This window comes from Puma concolor, chromosome B4, assembly GCF_028749965.1.
Source record: "Puma concolor isolate L17-30 chromosome B4, mPumCon1.1.hap2, whole genome shotgun sequence".
Lineage (NCBI taxonomy): Eukaryota > Metazoa > Chordata > Mammalia > Carnivora > Felidae > Puma > Puma concolor.
The window spans coordinates 88,946,259-88,959,261 of NC_141673.1; the positions used below are offsets into that span (position 1 = coordinate 88,946,259).

At 36.0% G+C, this 13,003-nt stretch overlaps 2 protein-coding genes across 3 annotated transcripts in view; one reads left to right on the forward strand and one right to left on the reverse strand.

The window, feature by feature from the left end:
- Positions 1-9,054: 9,054 nt before the first annotated feature.
- On the reverse strand, positions 9,055-9,724 carry LOC112867607 (non-histone chromosomal protein HMG-17-like). Its single transcript, XM_086711838.1, is given in 1 exon segment — positions 9,055-9,724. A coding segment is annotated over 1 exon segment (390 nt). The 5' UTR covers positions 9,445-9,724.
- Positions 9,725-12,431: 2,707 nt separating this feature from the next.
- The window catches only part of SLCO1A2 (solute carrier organic anion transporter family member 1A2), a 131,489-nt gene continuing 130,917 nt past the window's right edge, over positions 12,432-13,003 (forward strand). The window contains exon 1 of one of the 2 annotated variants that reach the window (XM_086713932.1): positions 12,432-12,575. The gene's annotated coding sequence lies outside the window, so the exon portion shown is untranslated. The remainder of the gene's footprint in view (positions 12,576-13,003) is intronic. The other variant, XM_086713930.1, reaches the window with a different exon arrangement.

Consider the following 13,003-nt stretch of genomic DNA (forward strand, 5'->3'; position numbering starts at 1 on the left):
TTGAAGTAATCTAATGTATCACCAGTTATAGAATAGTTACAGCATCTGGTGTTTGTAGAGAATTAGACAACCATTTATTTCCTCCTTTTTTGCCCCAGCCATCTGCCCCAGGAACCTACACTATATTTTTGTTGTTCTTTGTATTGATTAATGCTCCATTTGAATTTTTTTTAACGTTTATTTATTTTTGAGACAGACAGAGACAGAGCATGAATAGGGGAGGGCCAGAGAGAGAGGGAGACACAGAATCTGAAGCAGGCTCCAGGCTTTGAGCTATCAGCACAGAGCCTGACATGGGGCTGGAACTCACAGAACGCGAGATCATGACCTGAGCTGAAGTCGGACGCTTAACCGACTGAACCACCCAGGCGCCCCGATTAATGCTCCATTTGAAAAAGAATGTTAATATCAATTATCAGACAGCCATGACTTATGGAATCATGATGTAATTATTTTCCTCATATTTAAAAATAATTTAGAAAAGTGTCATAACATTATATAAACCTAATATTATAAAACTTGAATAACTCTTTTAACAATGCTATTTTCCTTTTACATATTTAAGTCTTTTTGCTTTCTGTCCTATGATGATCCATTTTTTTTCACCTGCCCCTAAATGCACTTGTTTCTCAAAGTTCTATTCTCTGTGAAGTTCTCTTCCCTTTCTATTTTCCATTTCTAACATATCTGCTCCTCTGTTGCCTATTGGATATACATTCTTCCCTTTTTTCCTTGCTAACAGAATCCTAATTTTGTTAAAATTTACAATGTGCTACCTACCTGGAGCAGAGACCTGAGGGGGAAAGAGTAAGATATGAGGTGAGAAAGGATAATGAAAGAGGTAGACAAATTAACTAGAGCTTTGTAGGCTATGCGAGGACTTTGGTACTTATTTAATGAAATGAGGAGGCATTGCAAGGTTTTGAACATAAGAGTGACATGCTCTGAAGGCAAGGTCAAAAGCAGAGAGACAAAATGCAGCAAGTGAGAGGAGATGGTGCCTTGCACAGGAAGAAGTACTTGAATTCTGGATATATTTTGAAGGAAGAACCAACAGGATTTGGAGGGTTGACCATATACTTTTTATCATGTCTATTAGATATTTATAAAACTGAAAAGGGATTCTATTAAATATTATGCCAAGACAAGAGACATAAATCAGAACTGTCCTGGACAAAAGTGGACATAAAATCATTAGTCATTGGTGACCTTGAAAGAACTTCCCCTCCCTGCCCTCTGCAGAGCATTTCTTTCTCTTCTTTCCTCTCCAGTCAAACTGTCCAATAATCCACAAAAATTTATCCATTTTGAAACTGTTTATCCTGGGTCAGAAAAATGTCTTCTGAGAAAAATCATCATTGAATGAGAAAGAGAAGGAAGTATTGCTTTAGAGTTTTTGGCTTAAGTAGCCAAATAGATGATATACCATCCACTGAGATGGGGGAAACCTGAAGGTGGAATGGCACCTTTTTGTTTGTTTTTGTTTTGTTTTGTTTTGTTTTTGAGTGCGAGGAGGAAGGAGAACATCAATTCTAATTCAATTTTTTATATGTTATCTTTGATATATCCAGTAGAGATGATAAGTAGACATATATCTGAAGTTTGGTAGTAACATCCAGCCTGGATACATCAGTTTGGGAATGATCAGCCTATAAGAGGTGTTTATAAGCCATTAAATTAGATGAGATCACTGAGGAAGTTTATATAGATTAAATAGAGAAGAGAACCAAGGACTGAGCCATGAGGTATTCCAGTGTTACAAGATCAAGCAGAGGAAGGGGGTGGGAGTCTCACCAGAGGAGACAGAAATAAATCACCCATAATACAGGAGAAAAATAAGAGATGTAGTGTCCTAGAAGCCAAGTGAAGAGACTTTTCAGGAGAAAGGAATGATAGACTTTGTCAAATGCCACTAATAAGTAAGAGAAGACTGAAAAATATCCATTAGATTTAATAATGGAAAGGTCATTGGTAGGTTGACCATATGAGTTATTCAAACTTGACTTTTCAAAAACCAAAAGGGAGGGTGGATGTTAATTATGATGCTAAGGTAATAGGCATAAATCAGAATTGACCTGGTCAAGACTGGACATAACTTCACCTTTGTCACTTGTGACCCCTTCACAGAAATACTACTTCTTTTCTCCTTTTCTCTTAAGTATGCTCCAGTCAGGCTTTTGGACCCACATTCTATAGAAATTGATCAGTTTTGCAATTGTTTTTCCTAGATCAAAAACAAATGTCTTCTGGACAAAGGTAGTATTGAATGATTGAATTCTAGGATTACATAACATTTTATCTTCTGCTATATTTTGGTCAGAAAAGATATATATACATTTACTTCAGTAGGTTGATCTAATTTACCTAGATCAAGGGTTCACAAACTTCCCTTGTGAAGGGACAGATAATATAATATTTTGGCTTTACAGAACATATGGTCTCTCTCATAACTACTCAACTCTCCCATTGAAGCATGAAAACAGCCATAGACAATATGTAAACAAATTATCATGACATTCTTCCCATACAACTCCATTTATGGACAATGAAATTTGAATTTCATATAATATTTACATACTTTTAAAAATTAAACATTTTATATTGATACAATTGAAGATTCACATACAGTTATAGGAAGTACCATAAAAATATCCATGCACCTTTACCCAGTTTCCCCCCAATGGTAATGTCTTGAAAAGCTACAGTACAAATCACAACCATATGGAACATTTCCATTACCACAGGATTGCTCATGCTTCCTTTTTATAGCCACACCTACTTCTCTACCACTGTCATCTCCTTAACTCCTAGCAACCACTAATTTGTTCTCCACTTCTTTTATTTCATTATTTAAATAATTCCATTATATAAATGGAATAAGACAATAAGTAAACTTGTAGGATTAACTTTTTTCACTCAGCATCATTCTCTGGAGATTCATCGAGGTTGTTGCATGTATCAATAGTTAAATGTTCTGTTTGCAAAAGTGGAAGCTCCCTTACCTCTTTAAATCTTTGTACATAATTGTTCTATATTCTGTGCCTGAAATTTCCAGTATTTGCAGTTCTCAGTAGTCTAATTCTGTTTGTTACTTCTTCTGACTCTCACTCACTTTTTCTTCTGTTGAAACCCAGAGGCACTGGTGACTTGGAACCTTCCTCTAGAATTTTGGCTCAATGAAGGAGACTCATATTTAGCTTCCCTCTGTTGCTTATGGAGTAGGGTATACCATCCCAATACTGGTATTTCTCTGGCCTTCAGTTTTAGAACAACCCAGGTGCAGGTTGGGAGTGGGAGTAGGGTCATAAAGTTTTACTATCCTTATAGACCTCCCCTACTTCTGTGGAGACCCATGACATGTTGAAAAAAAAGTATGTTTTCTTTCCACAAGCTGGAGATGTTCTGGAGATGATATTGTGTAGTGAGAAAGTCTCTCAGTACACTTATCTGACATAATGCTGGAAACAAAGGTCAACATTCCATTTCTATATGTTTACTGATTATCCTCACATTTCAATACATATGTACATTGTACTGTCCTCAAATGCGTATATGCTTCCAATATTTTCCCAAACAACTCAGGAAATTTAGCATGATTTAACTTCTCTTTGATATGCACCATCTCTCATCTTTACACATAGTTTTGGCCATTGAGTATATATATCAATTTGTATAGTTTTTATTTTTTATATTTTGTTTACATTTTTAATAAATTATTTTTATAAGTATCAAAATTATGCATGAAAAGTGTCAGGGACTACAAATCTTTCAGCAAAAATAATAGTATTTGTTACTTTTCTCCATTCACAAACACACCCTCATTAAAGAAAATTACTTTTAATATTTTTTTTTTCTGGTATCACCTCTTTTTTTTTTCCAACTAAGAACTGGATTTATGCTTTTTATCTGCTTCTTCCTATGGAAGATGTAATTCTCTTTAACCCATTGTATATGTAACTACACAGACAAATACTCCTTTTGATAGCATCCCAATATAGTCAATTATCATTTTGATTAAATGTTTGTCAATGTTTGTATAGTTATGAATGTGTAAATATTATTCACAGCTGATATTACAATATGAATACCTTTCTTGTCTTGTATAACTTTTTTGTTTTCCTGGAATCAATGGTTGCCTTGCCTTTTTACTTGCTTACTTTTTATTGTTCTTATCACTAATTTCTTCCCAAACTGTCCAAAAAATGAAGATACAACAGGGACATAGAAAATTAATATATTGAGTACCTACTATGTGCTACTTACTTCCCTCATGGAGTTAACATTCTAGATCAGTAAGTTCAAACAGTTAATATTCCAGCTCAATAACTTCAAACACATCAGTAATGTAACAGTTTTGGGTTTTCCTTAGAATTTTCCTTCATTGAGCCCTTCATTCCCCCGATTCAGTTGAAATGAATTAATACGAAACTTAGTAAAAGGGAGACAAACTGAAATTATGAATTAACATGGTAGAAGCAAGTCCAAGTATATCACTAATTAAAAGAAATATAATTACTCAACTCACCAGTTAAAAGATACAGATTAATAAATAAGGCAAATAATCTAAATGTATAGTATTTACAAAAGAAACACCAAATATAAGAACATGCAAAGATCAAAAGTAAAAAAAAATTTTAAAATATTTACATCAGGCAAATGTTAGCCAAGATAACGTTGGTATAGTTATTTATATCAGATAAATTAGACTTTGAGGCAAAAAAATTATAAAGAATAAAATAAATCATCACATAATGATAAAGATTGCAATACATTTTGAAAATGTAGAATTTTAACCCTTAAAATACATGAATCAAAATTGATAGACATTAGAGACATTGATACATCCACTATTGCACTGCTAAATAAAACTAAAACAATTTTGTGACAAGTTTGATGTCTTTTATTCGAGGGAAAACAATTCATGGGTTGGGGGGTTACACTGCCTCATAAGCAGTGGAACAATGTTCCCAAAGGATTTGGGACAAGAGGGAGTTTTGTAGAACTTTAGAGGAGGCCACTTTGAAACAGGACATGATTGGCTGGGAGGTCAGGGTAGCATCTCCTATTTTCTAGGGTAAGGTAAGCTAGCTAAAGCTAAGTTGGAGGACTGTGTTTGGTGTATGTTAGGATTCTTTGACAGGTGCTTCTTGTAAGTGCAGGCTGAATTAGGTTTACATTTGTGACGTGGGCCAGGTACTGGGGTGACCTCCATTTTGAGGGGCCTGACATACAAATTAAGTTTAACAGTACTGAATGTCAGTACACTCTTGTGATTATTGATAAGTCAAATATAGAAAAGGCTGGAACTATTTTAAACACCTAAACAATACTATTAACAAGCTAAAACAAGTTAGACGTTAGAAACAACAAAGCATAAATACAAACTCCCCACATTTGGAAATTGAAAAAAATGCTACCAAATAAGTCATAAGTTAAAAAAAAATAATGAAAACTAAAAATGGTCTAGAACTGAATGGTAAGAAAATAGTATTCACCAAAATAGTATTTACCTTAAGGACTTACATTAGGAAAAAAAGAAAGCATCACAATCAGTGAACTAAGCATCCATCTTAAATAAGTCATAGGACCTTTCTTCTGGACCGAAGTCCAAGAGTGTAAGTCATAACACTGTAACATGGTAGAATCTTGGTCTTTAACCCTAATCTTTTACTATGGCATTCATTAATGGGAAAGCAGCAGCCCTCAGGGGCTGAGATCCAAAAGTTACAGAACCTGGGGTCTGAGCCTTCACCTTAACAATCTATCAAGAATGATTGCCTCAAGGACTAAACAGGAGCTGATTTCCAGTGGAGCTTTGCAGGGGCTAGTTTACAGAGAATTAGTTTTGAACAAATTAACTCTTACTTCTCAACGAAGGAGAAAGTTCAAAATTGGTTCTTTTAGAAAACTAACAAAACAAATTCATCAATGCAATTCAACAGATTAAGAGAGGAAAACATATTAGCATTTGATTAATAACTGAAAAAATCCAACAGGAAATCGTGGTAAATATTCTAAGTAACTCAGGAATAGAAAGAAAAGGATCTTAAACTTATAAAATTATTTATGAAATGATTAAATTTGACAAAAGATATTTGTTATATCTATAAGGAAATTATGAAACTTTATTTAGAAATACTTTTTTAAATTCCAGATAGAGATACTATGTTCATAGATAGAACCAAATACATACAGATGGTATTTCTCACCAAATTGATCTATAGATTCAATGCAATTCACAAACATGACACTTGATAAGATTATTCTAATTTTATATGGTCAAGTAAAAGGTCACAAATAGGGTGTTTCTAAAGGAAAGTCTGTGGGAGGGTGGACTTACTTCCTTAAGTTGAACATTCACATACCTTCAGTTGCATCCTTCCACAGGGTAAGTCTATTTTCAAAATAAAATTTTGCACTTGTATAATAAGAGCTGTTCTTAATAGCAAAACCCAGATAGTTTTGTGTTGGGAAACCCTACAGTTCTCTCTTTTCAGTAGGGAATAATCCTGTTCTTTCTTTCTATGTTCCTCTCCAATGTGTCTCCTTTGACATCACTAACACACTCATACATAACACTTGACTTCTGACACTCTGGTTACCAAATGCATACGGAGTTTTCCCCACATCAAGCAATTCTCTGCAACGGCATCTGGGTGTTCTATAATTTTACTCAATTCCAACACTATCTACCTGGAAGTAGCATCAAACCCCACTAAGGCTTCATTCCCACAAGACTGCCCCCACCTGCAGATGCCAATCACAACTAGTAGATCCCCAAGTTACCCACAACTTCTATTCAATTTGGTTACATATCAGAGGTTCATATGATCCTTCCTGAGGTTTGATTAATTTTCTAGAGCAGCTCACACAACTAAGGAAAACACTTATTTACATTTACAAGTTTATTAAATGATATGATAAAGAACACAGATGAATAGCCAGATGAGGATATACATATGGCAAGGTCTGGGAGGATCTTAAGTGCAGGTGCTTCTGTCCCTGTGGAGATGTAGTATGTCACCCTCCTGGTATAAGGGTGTGTTCTCCAACCTGGATGTTCTCTGGGCCCACTACTATTGGGATTTTGTGGAGGCTTCCTCACATAGACATGATCAATTATTAAGTCTATTCCCAGCCTCTCACCCCACGCTGGAAGATGAGGAGGGAGGTAAGGCTGAAAATTCCAAGCTTCAAATCATGGCTTGGTCTTTCTGGTGACTAGCTGCCATCTAGGAGCCATCCCAGGAACCCACCTTGAGTTGCTTCAATAGAATATACAGGAGCCCTGTGTCAGGGATAGGGTCAAAAACAAATATTAGAAGAAGATATTCTTAGTGCTCTTATACCTTAGAAAATTACAAGGGTTTGGGGAGTTCTGTGTCAGGAACAGGGGGCAGAGACCAACAAACCCTCATGCCTTCAAAGAGAAAGTAGGCAATTTAACTGTGGTACATTCACCCAATGGAGTTTTATGCAGCAATAAAAACAAATTAATTACCATGATATAATATCCAACAAAATGAATTAATCATAGCAATAAGTGAAAAAAATTGAGTCCCCTCAAATTACATACAGCCTGAAACACTTTATAAAGTTTGAAACAAACAGATATATGCATGCATGGTTGTGCTCTCTCTGTCTCTCTGTCTCTGTCTCTCTCTCTCTGCCCCCTCTGTCTTTAGGAATATTCATAAAAACAAAACTACATAAAAATGAAAGCAAAGGAATGATGAACAAAATATTCATGATGAACATAAGATTCAGGTGGATGGTTACCTTGAACTGGATGAGACAGGAGGTGGGTTGGTGGGAAAATAAGACAGATGCAGTTTATTGATAAGGTGTTAGGTTTTGCAAATAAAAGCATCCATGCATGGGCAATGATGAGAACAAGTTGTAAACCAAGGGGTGTGATTAATGTAATTCTAGGTTCCTGAGGCCCCAAAAGTTTTTTTTTTTTTTTTTTTTTTTTTTTTTTTTGGTCCAAATGAAGGATTTCCTAAAAGGGTTACATTTATTTATTTATTTATTTATTTATTTATTTATTTATTTATTTATTTTTAGAGAGAGAGTACAATTTGGGGAGAGGGGCGGAAGGAGAGAGAGAGAAAATCTTAAGCAGGCTCCACTCTAAGTGCAGAACCTGACATGGGGCTCTATCCTGTGACCCTGAGAACATGACCTGAGCCAAAATCAGGAGTTCGACACTCAACCTACTGAGCCATCCAGGTGCCCTGAGAGCTACATTCCACATTTTAAAAACACAACACCCACAAAAAAAATTATGAGGGATACATGTATCCCTTGGAATTAGTATATATTTTTTTGTATTCTTTGGGTAAATACCCAGTCGTGCAATTGCTGGATCCTAAGGTAGTTCTATTTTTAACTTTTTGAGGAACCTCCATACTGTTTTCTAGAGTGGCTGGCACCAGTGTGCACTCCCACCAAGAGTCTAGGAGGCTTCCCTTTTCTCCACATCCTCACCAACACCTGTTGTTTCTTGTGTTGCTGATTTTAGCCATTCTGACAGGAGTGAGGTGATATCTCATTGTAATTTTCATTTGTATTTCCCTGATAATGAGAGATATTGAAAGTCTTTTCATGTGTCTGCTGGTCAGGTGTATGTCTTCTTTGGAAAAATGTTCATGTCCTCTGTCCAATTTTTAAAATCAGATTATTTGAGGGGTTGAGTTTTATAAGTTATTTCTATATTTTGGATACTAACCCTTTATCAGATATGTCATTCTCAAATATCTTCTCTCATTCTGCAGGTTGCCTTTCAGTTTTGTTGACTATTTCCTTTGCTGTGCAGAAGCCTTTATTTTGACGAAATCCCAGTAGTTTATTTTTCACCTTTGTTTCCCTTGCCTCAGGAGACATATCTAGTAAGAAGTTATTGCAACCATGAATGGATAAAGAAGATGCCATATATATATAGTATGTATATATGTGTGTATATATATGCTACATTTTTATAAAACTTGATAAAAAATAGATGTCAAGCTGTACAGTTACCAGAAGTACACAGTTATCAAAAATGCACACACTTCACTTGGCATCTCCAGCACCTTCAGCTTTCTGTGTCTAGTCTGTTTTGGCATCTCCATTTTCTGCAGGGTTACTCCCATATTTGCCAGTATCAGCTTTTCCTCTTTTTCCTCTGGGAATCTTTTCTCCCTTCTTTACAGGGGCCTTTTTAGGTTTGGGCTCTGGATTTGGAGGAATAGGTTTAGCAGATAACTTTGCAGATCTTCTCTGTGGCTTATCCTTCACCTGGGCTTTATCTCCTTTAACATCCCCTTCAGCCTTTCTCTTGGGCATAGTGGTAACAGTGGTGGGACATAGGCACTGGGCACATGGATGAAGTGGTGTGTGGGCTTTGGCCAGTCTGGGGGTCATTCTTGCCCCCACTTCTTCACACTGCTCTTTTATGTACATATGAATATAATGGAGTATATAGAAAGAATAGAATATATAATAGAATATTACTCAGCCATAAAAAAGAATGAAATCTTGCCATTTGTAACAATGTGGATGGAGCTAGAGACTATTATGCTAAGTGAAATAAGTCAGCAGAGAAAGACAAATACCATATGATTTCACTCATATGTGGAGTTTAAGAAACAAAAGAAATGATCAAGAGGAAAGAGAGACAAACCAAGAAACAGACTCTTGGCTATAGAGAACAAAATGATGGTTACCAGAGGGGAGATGGGGGGGGGATTGATTAAATATGTGATGGGGACTAAGAAGGGCATTTGTTGTAATGAGCACCAGATGTTGTAGATAAGTGTTGAATCACTAAATTGTGCACCTGAAAATAATATTACACTGTGTTAAGTAACTTGAATCTAGATAAAAACATTAAAAAAATAAATAAATCCTATTTAAATAGATTTTTAAAAGTCATGAGGAACTACCTGACTAACCAGTGCTCACTGAGAGGAAAGAACATGTGCAACAGAGTGAAGAGAACACACATAATGAGTTTGAAGTTCAGAGAGAGATAATCAAGAGGTGCAGATTCTGAAGGAAGTTTCTGAACTGTACAATTCTGTGATATAACCATGATCTCAAAGCTTATTTTCAAAGGCAAAGATGGTAGTTGTTCACTAGCCACACATGGATTCATTTCAACATTTCATGTTGGTATCTGTATAGCTCTAAGTCCAGTTTTTATCAGAACTTTTGCTGACCTGACACCAAACTGGCATTGCTGTTACCAGGAGCATTATTCTATACTGGGGGTCAGCTAACCTGTACTGTAAAGGGCTAAATAGTAAACATTTTAGGCTTTTCAGGCTCTATGATCACTGTCACAACTATTCAAATCTGTCATTAATAGCAGCCATGGATAAAATGTAAATGGTTGAGTGCAGCTGTGTTCCAATAAAACTCAAAAACAAGTGGCAGCCCAGATTTGGCCCCAATGCATACTTTGCTGAGCTCTGTTCAATCCTATCCATCCAATGGTTAATATGGATACCTTATAGTGGGGAAACAGGTATAAATACAGCATCCTTGCCAGAGTGGTGAGATGGTGTTTAGGTCAGAACTTAGAGTTTAATGAGTTATCCCTCCACGGGTGCTACATCTTCCAACGTGAGAAGAAACATAATCCTCTGATCCAGGCTATAGGAATCTTTATAGTGGATTTATTACCAAGGAACACTACCTCCATTGCTGCAAGTTAGAGATGAGGACTTGAGGGAAGTAAACAGTAAAAAGAGTTTAAAGGAGACTTCTCAGTTATTTTTGGATGTCTCATCTTTGAATAAATATTTATCCAAGATCATCATCCCTCCTTCAGCAGCAGTGAAATACAGAAGCCCTTTATACTGTCACTGCTGCCCCTGCCTCTGCTTACAACATTTAATGTGACTTCTTAACATGCAGTAGTATTTTACCATATGCTTTGTTGCACCCAAAGACCTGTGCATATGTTCCTCCACACTTTGCTGGTGAGTCCACTGGAGAAACCGTTCACTAAAGAAGATTTCCAGTACTTCCCTGCAGATGAAAATCCAGTGTATCATGTTGAAGATGCTGGTCCTATAAGTTGCCAGATAAAAGTTCTAGGCAGGAAGGCACATGAATCAGGAAAGTAGGCCACCCTTTCAGCGTGTGTGTGTGTGTGTGTGTGTGTCCACATGCATGGGGTTGGTGGTACTTACAGACAAGACACACACTCACTTTAAAAATGAGGATGAAAACAATGTGTTCAAAGATCCCCAAAACTATCTTAAAACAAGTCTGAATGGCTGGCAGAATAAAACCTACTTTTGTTTCCAAACAGATTCAAACTTATAAGTACGTAGGCAATGAAGGTGTAGACAGAGCTTGTAGATTGGCCTCAGAAAGACATCCTGGATTCTGAAAGCATTGATAAATCCAATCTTGATCCAGCCTCTCTCCCAGCCCTTTATGGTTTTTAAAATATATTTATTAAACAGGCCTAGTGAGGGGAAAATATTCTCTCTGAATCTTATTATGTTGACTTGTTTATATCTTCCTTCCTTCAGTCAGAACAAACAATGCCTATGACTTCTTACCACCTAGGATAGTGTTTTGCATAGAGTAGGCACTTAGCAAATATTTGTTGAATGAAAGAACAATAATCACATCAATTATTTGAGGTAGATGCTATAATTATCCCTTAGCATAGGTTAAAAAAATGAAGCTAATGATCTTGTCCAAGAACACAACTCATCAGTGCTGGAGCTGGTTTAGCTGGTGCTTGTAAACATTACATAGCATTTGTTCTATGTTAATCCAAACCATCCTTTCCACTTCATCCTGAATTTTACCTGGATCTGACCACCTCAGCACATGACATAGATAATCTTTCACTCACTCGATCTGGCTGGCAAGTTACCAATGGAATAACTCGTAATCATTGGTTTTCTCCCATCGGCCTACTGTTTGGAAATGTTGGTGGCTGACGGGAGAAAATCAATGTTTGATAGAAATGAATGGTCCTGTCCACAGCATTGCTCCAAGTTTATTGCCTCCAAGTTTATTCCTATTTTGGTATCATCTTTTCTTAGATTATCCAGTTACCCAGAATTGAACTAATGCTCAACATACTAAGTTTGTTCAATACATGAGTAAATCAGTAAGCAATTCTTTGATTTACAAAAGATTTGTTAATATACAAAGAAAAATACTGAAGTCTAAGGAAGTTAAGTACTTATTATTTAACTTATTATGTACTCACTGAGTTTTTCTTTACTCTTTTAATACAATGTTATAGTCAGAACCACAACCACATAAGAGTTAACTTAAGAAAAAACAGCCAGGGAGGAGCCTCTGTTTCCAAGTGATTAATCTTTTCTTTAACCTATTTTACGTAACCCTCGGAGCAAAGAAACTTTATCAAAGGATTAAAAGTTATATAAACAAAGATCCCTTTATTTATAACTCTGATTCTCTGCAGGGCAGGAAGTTCCAGCTTACATGTGTGCAGAGCGTTACACATATTGGTTACTCAATGTGTACTTTTAAAAAACTCTGATGATCTTACACAAGTGTAGAAGCAGCAGTGAATGGAGATGATGGTGAATGCTAAGGTAAAGGGAGTTCATTGACTTGGGTTGTTGTGAGTTGCATTTCAGTTATTTTTGCTTAGAAAAAAATACAAGGCCAATTTAATACTCGGAAATATAAGACTCTTTGGGTTTTCTAATTATCTTGTCTATAATTTCCTGGTAGTGACAAGAATTCTGTGTAAAGCAGGATCATGTAATTATAATAATATTGCTTGTTCACACACAAACATATGGATATAGACTTGGATTTTTTCTAAATATGCAGTTATAAGTGATTTGGAGCATTTGAAGTGAATCTAAATGATTCTGGATAATACTGCTTTCCTCTTGTTTTGCCCATGGTCTGAAAGACTTCTTTTTGTTTATCTGGTTCCTCCAAACCCATCCTTCTAGTTCTGATCAAGCTCCATGTTCTCCATATCCCTGTCTCTCTTCCATGAAATCCTAGA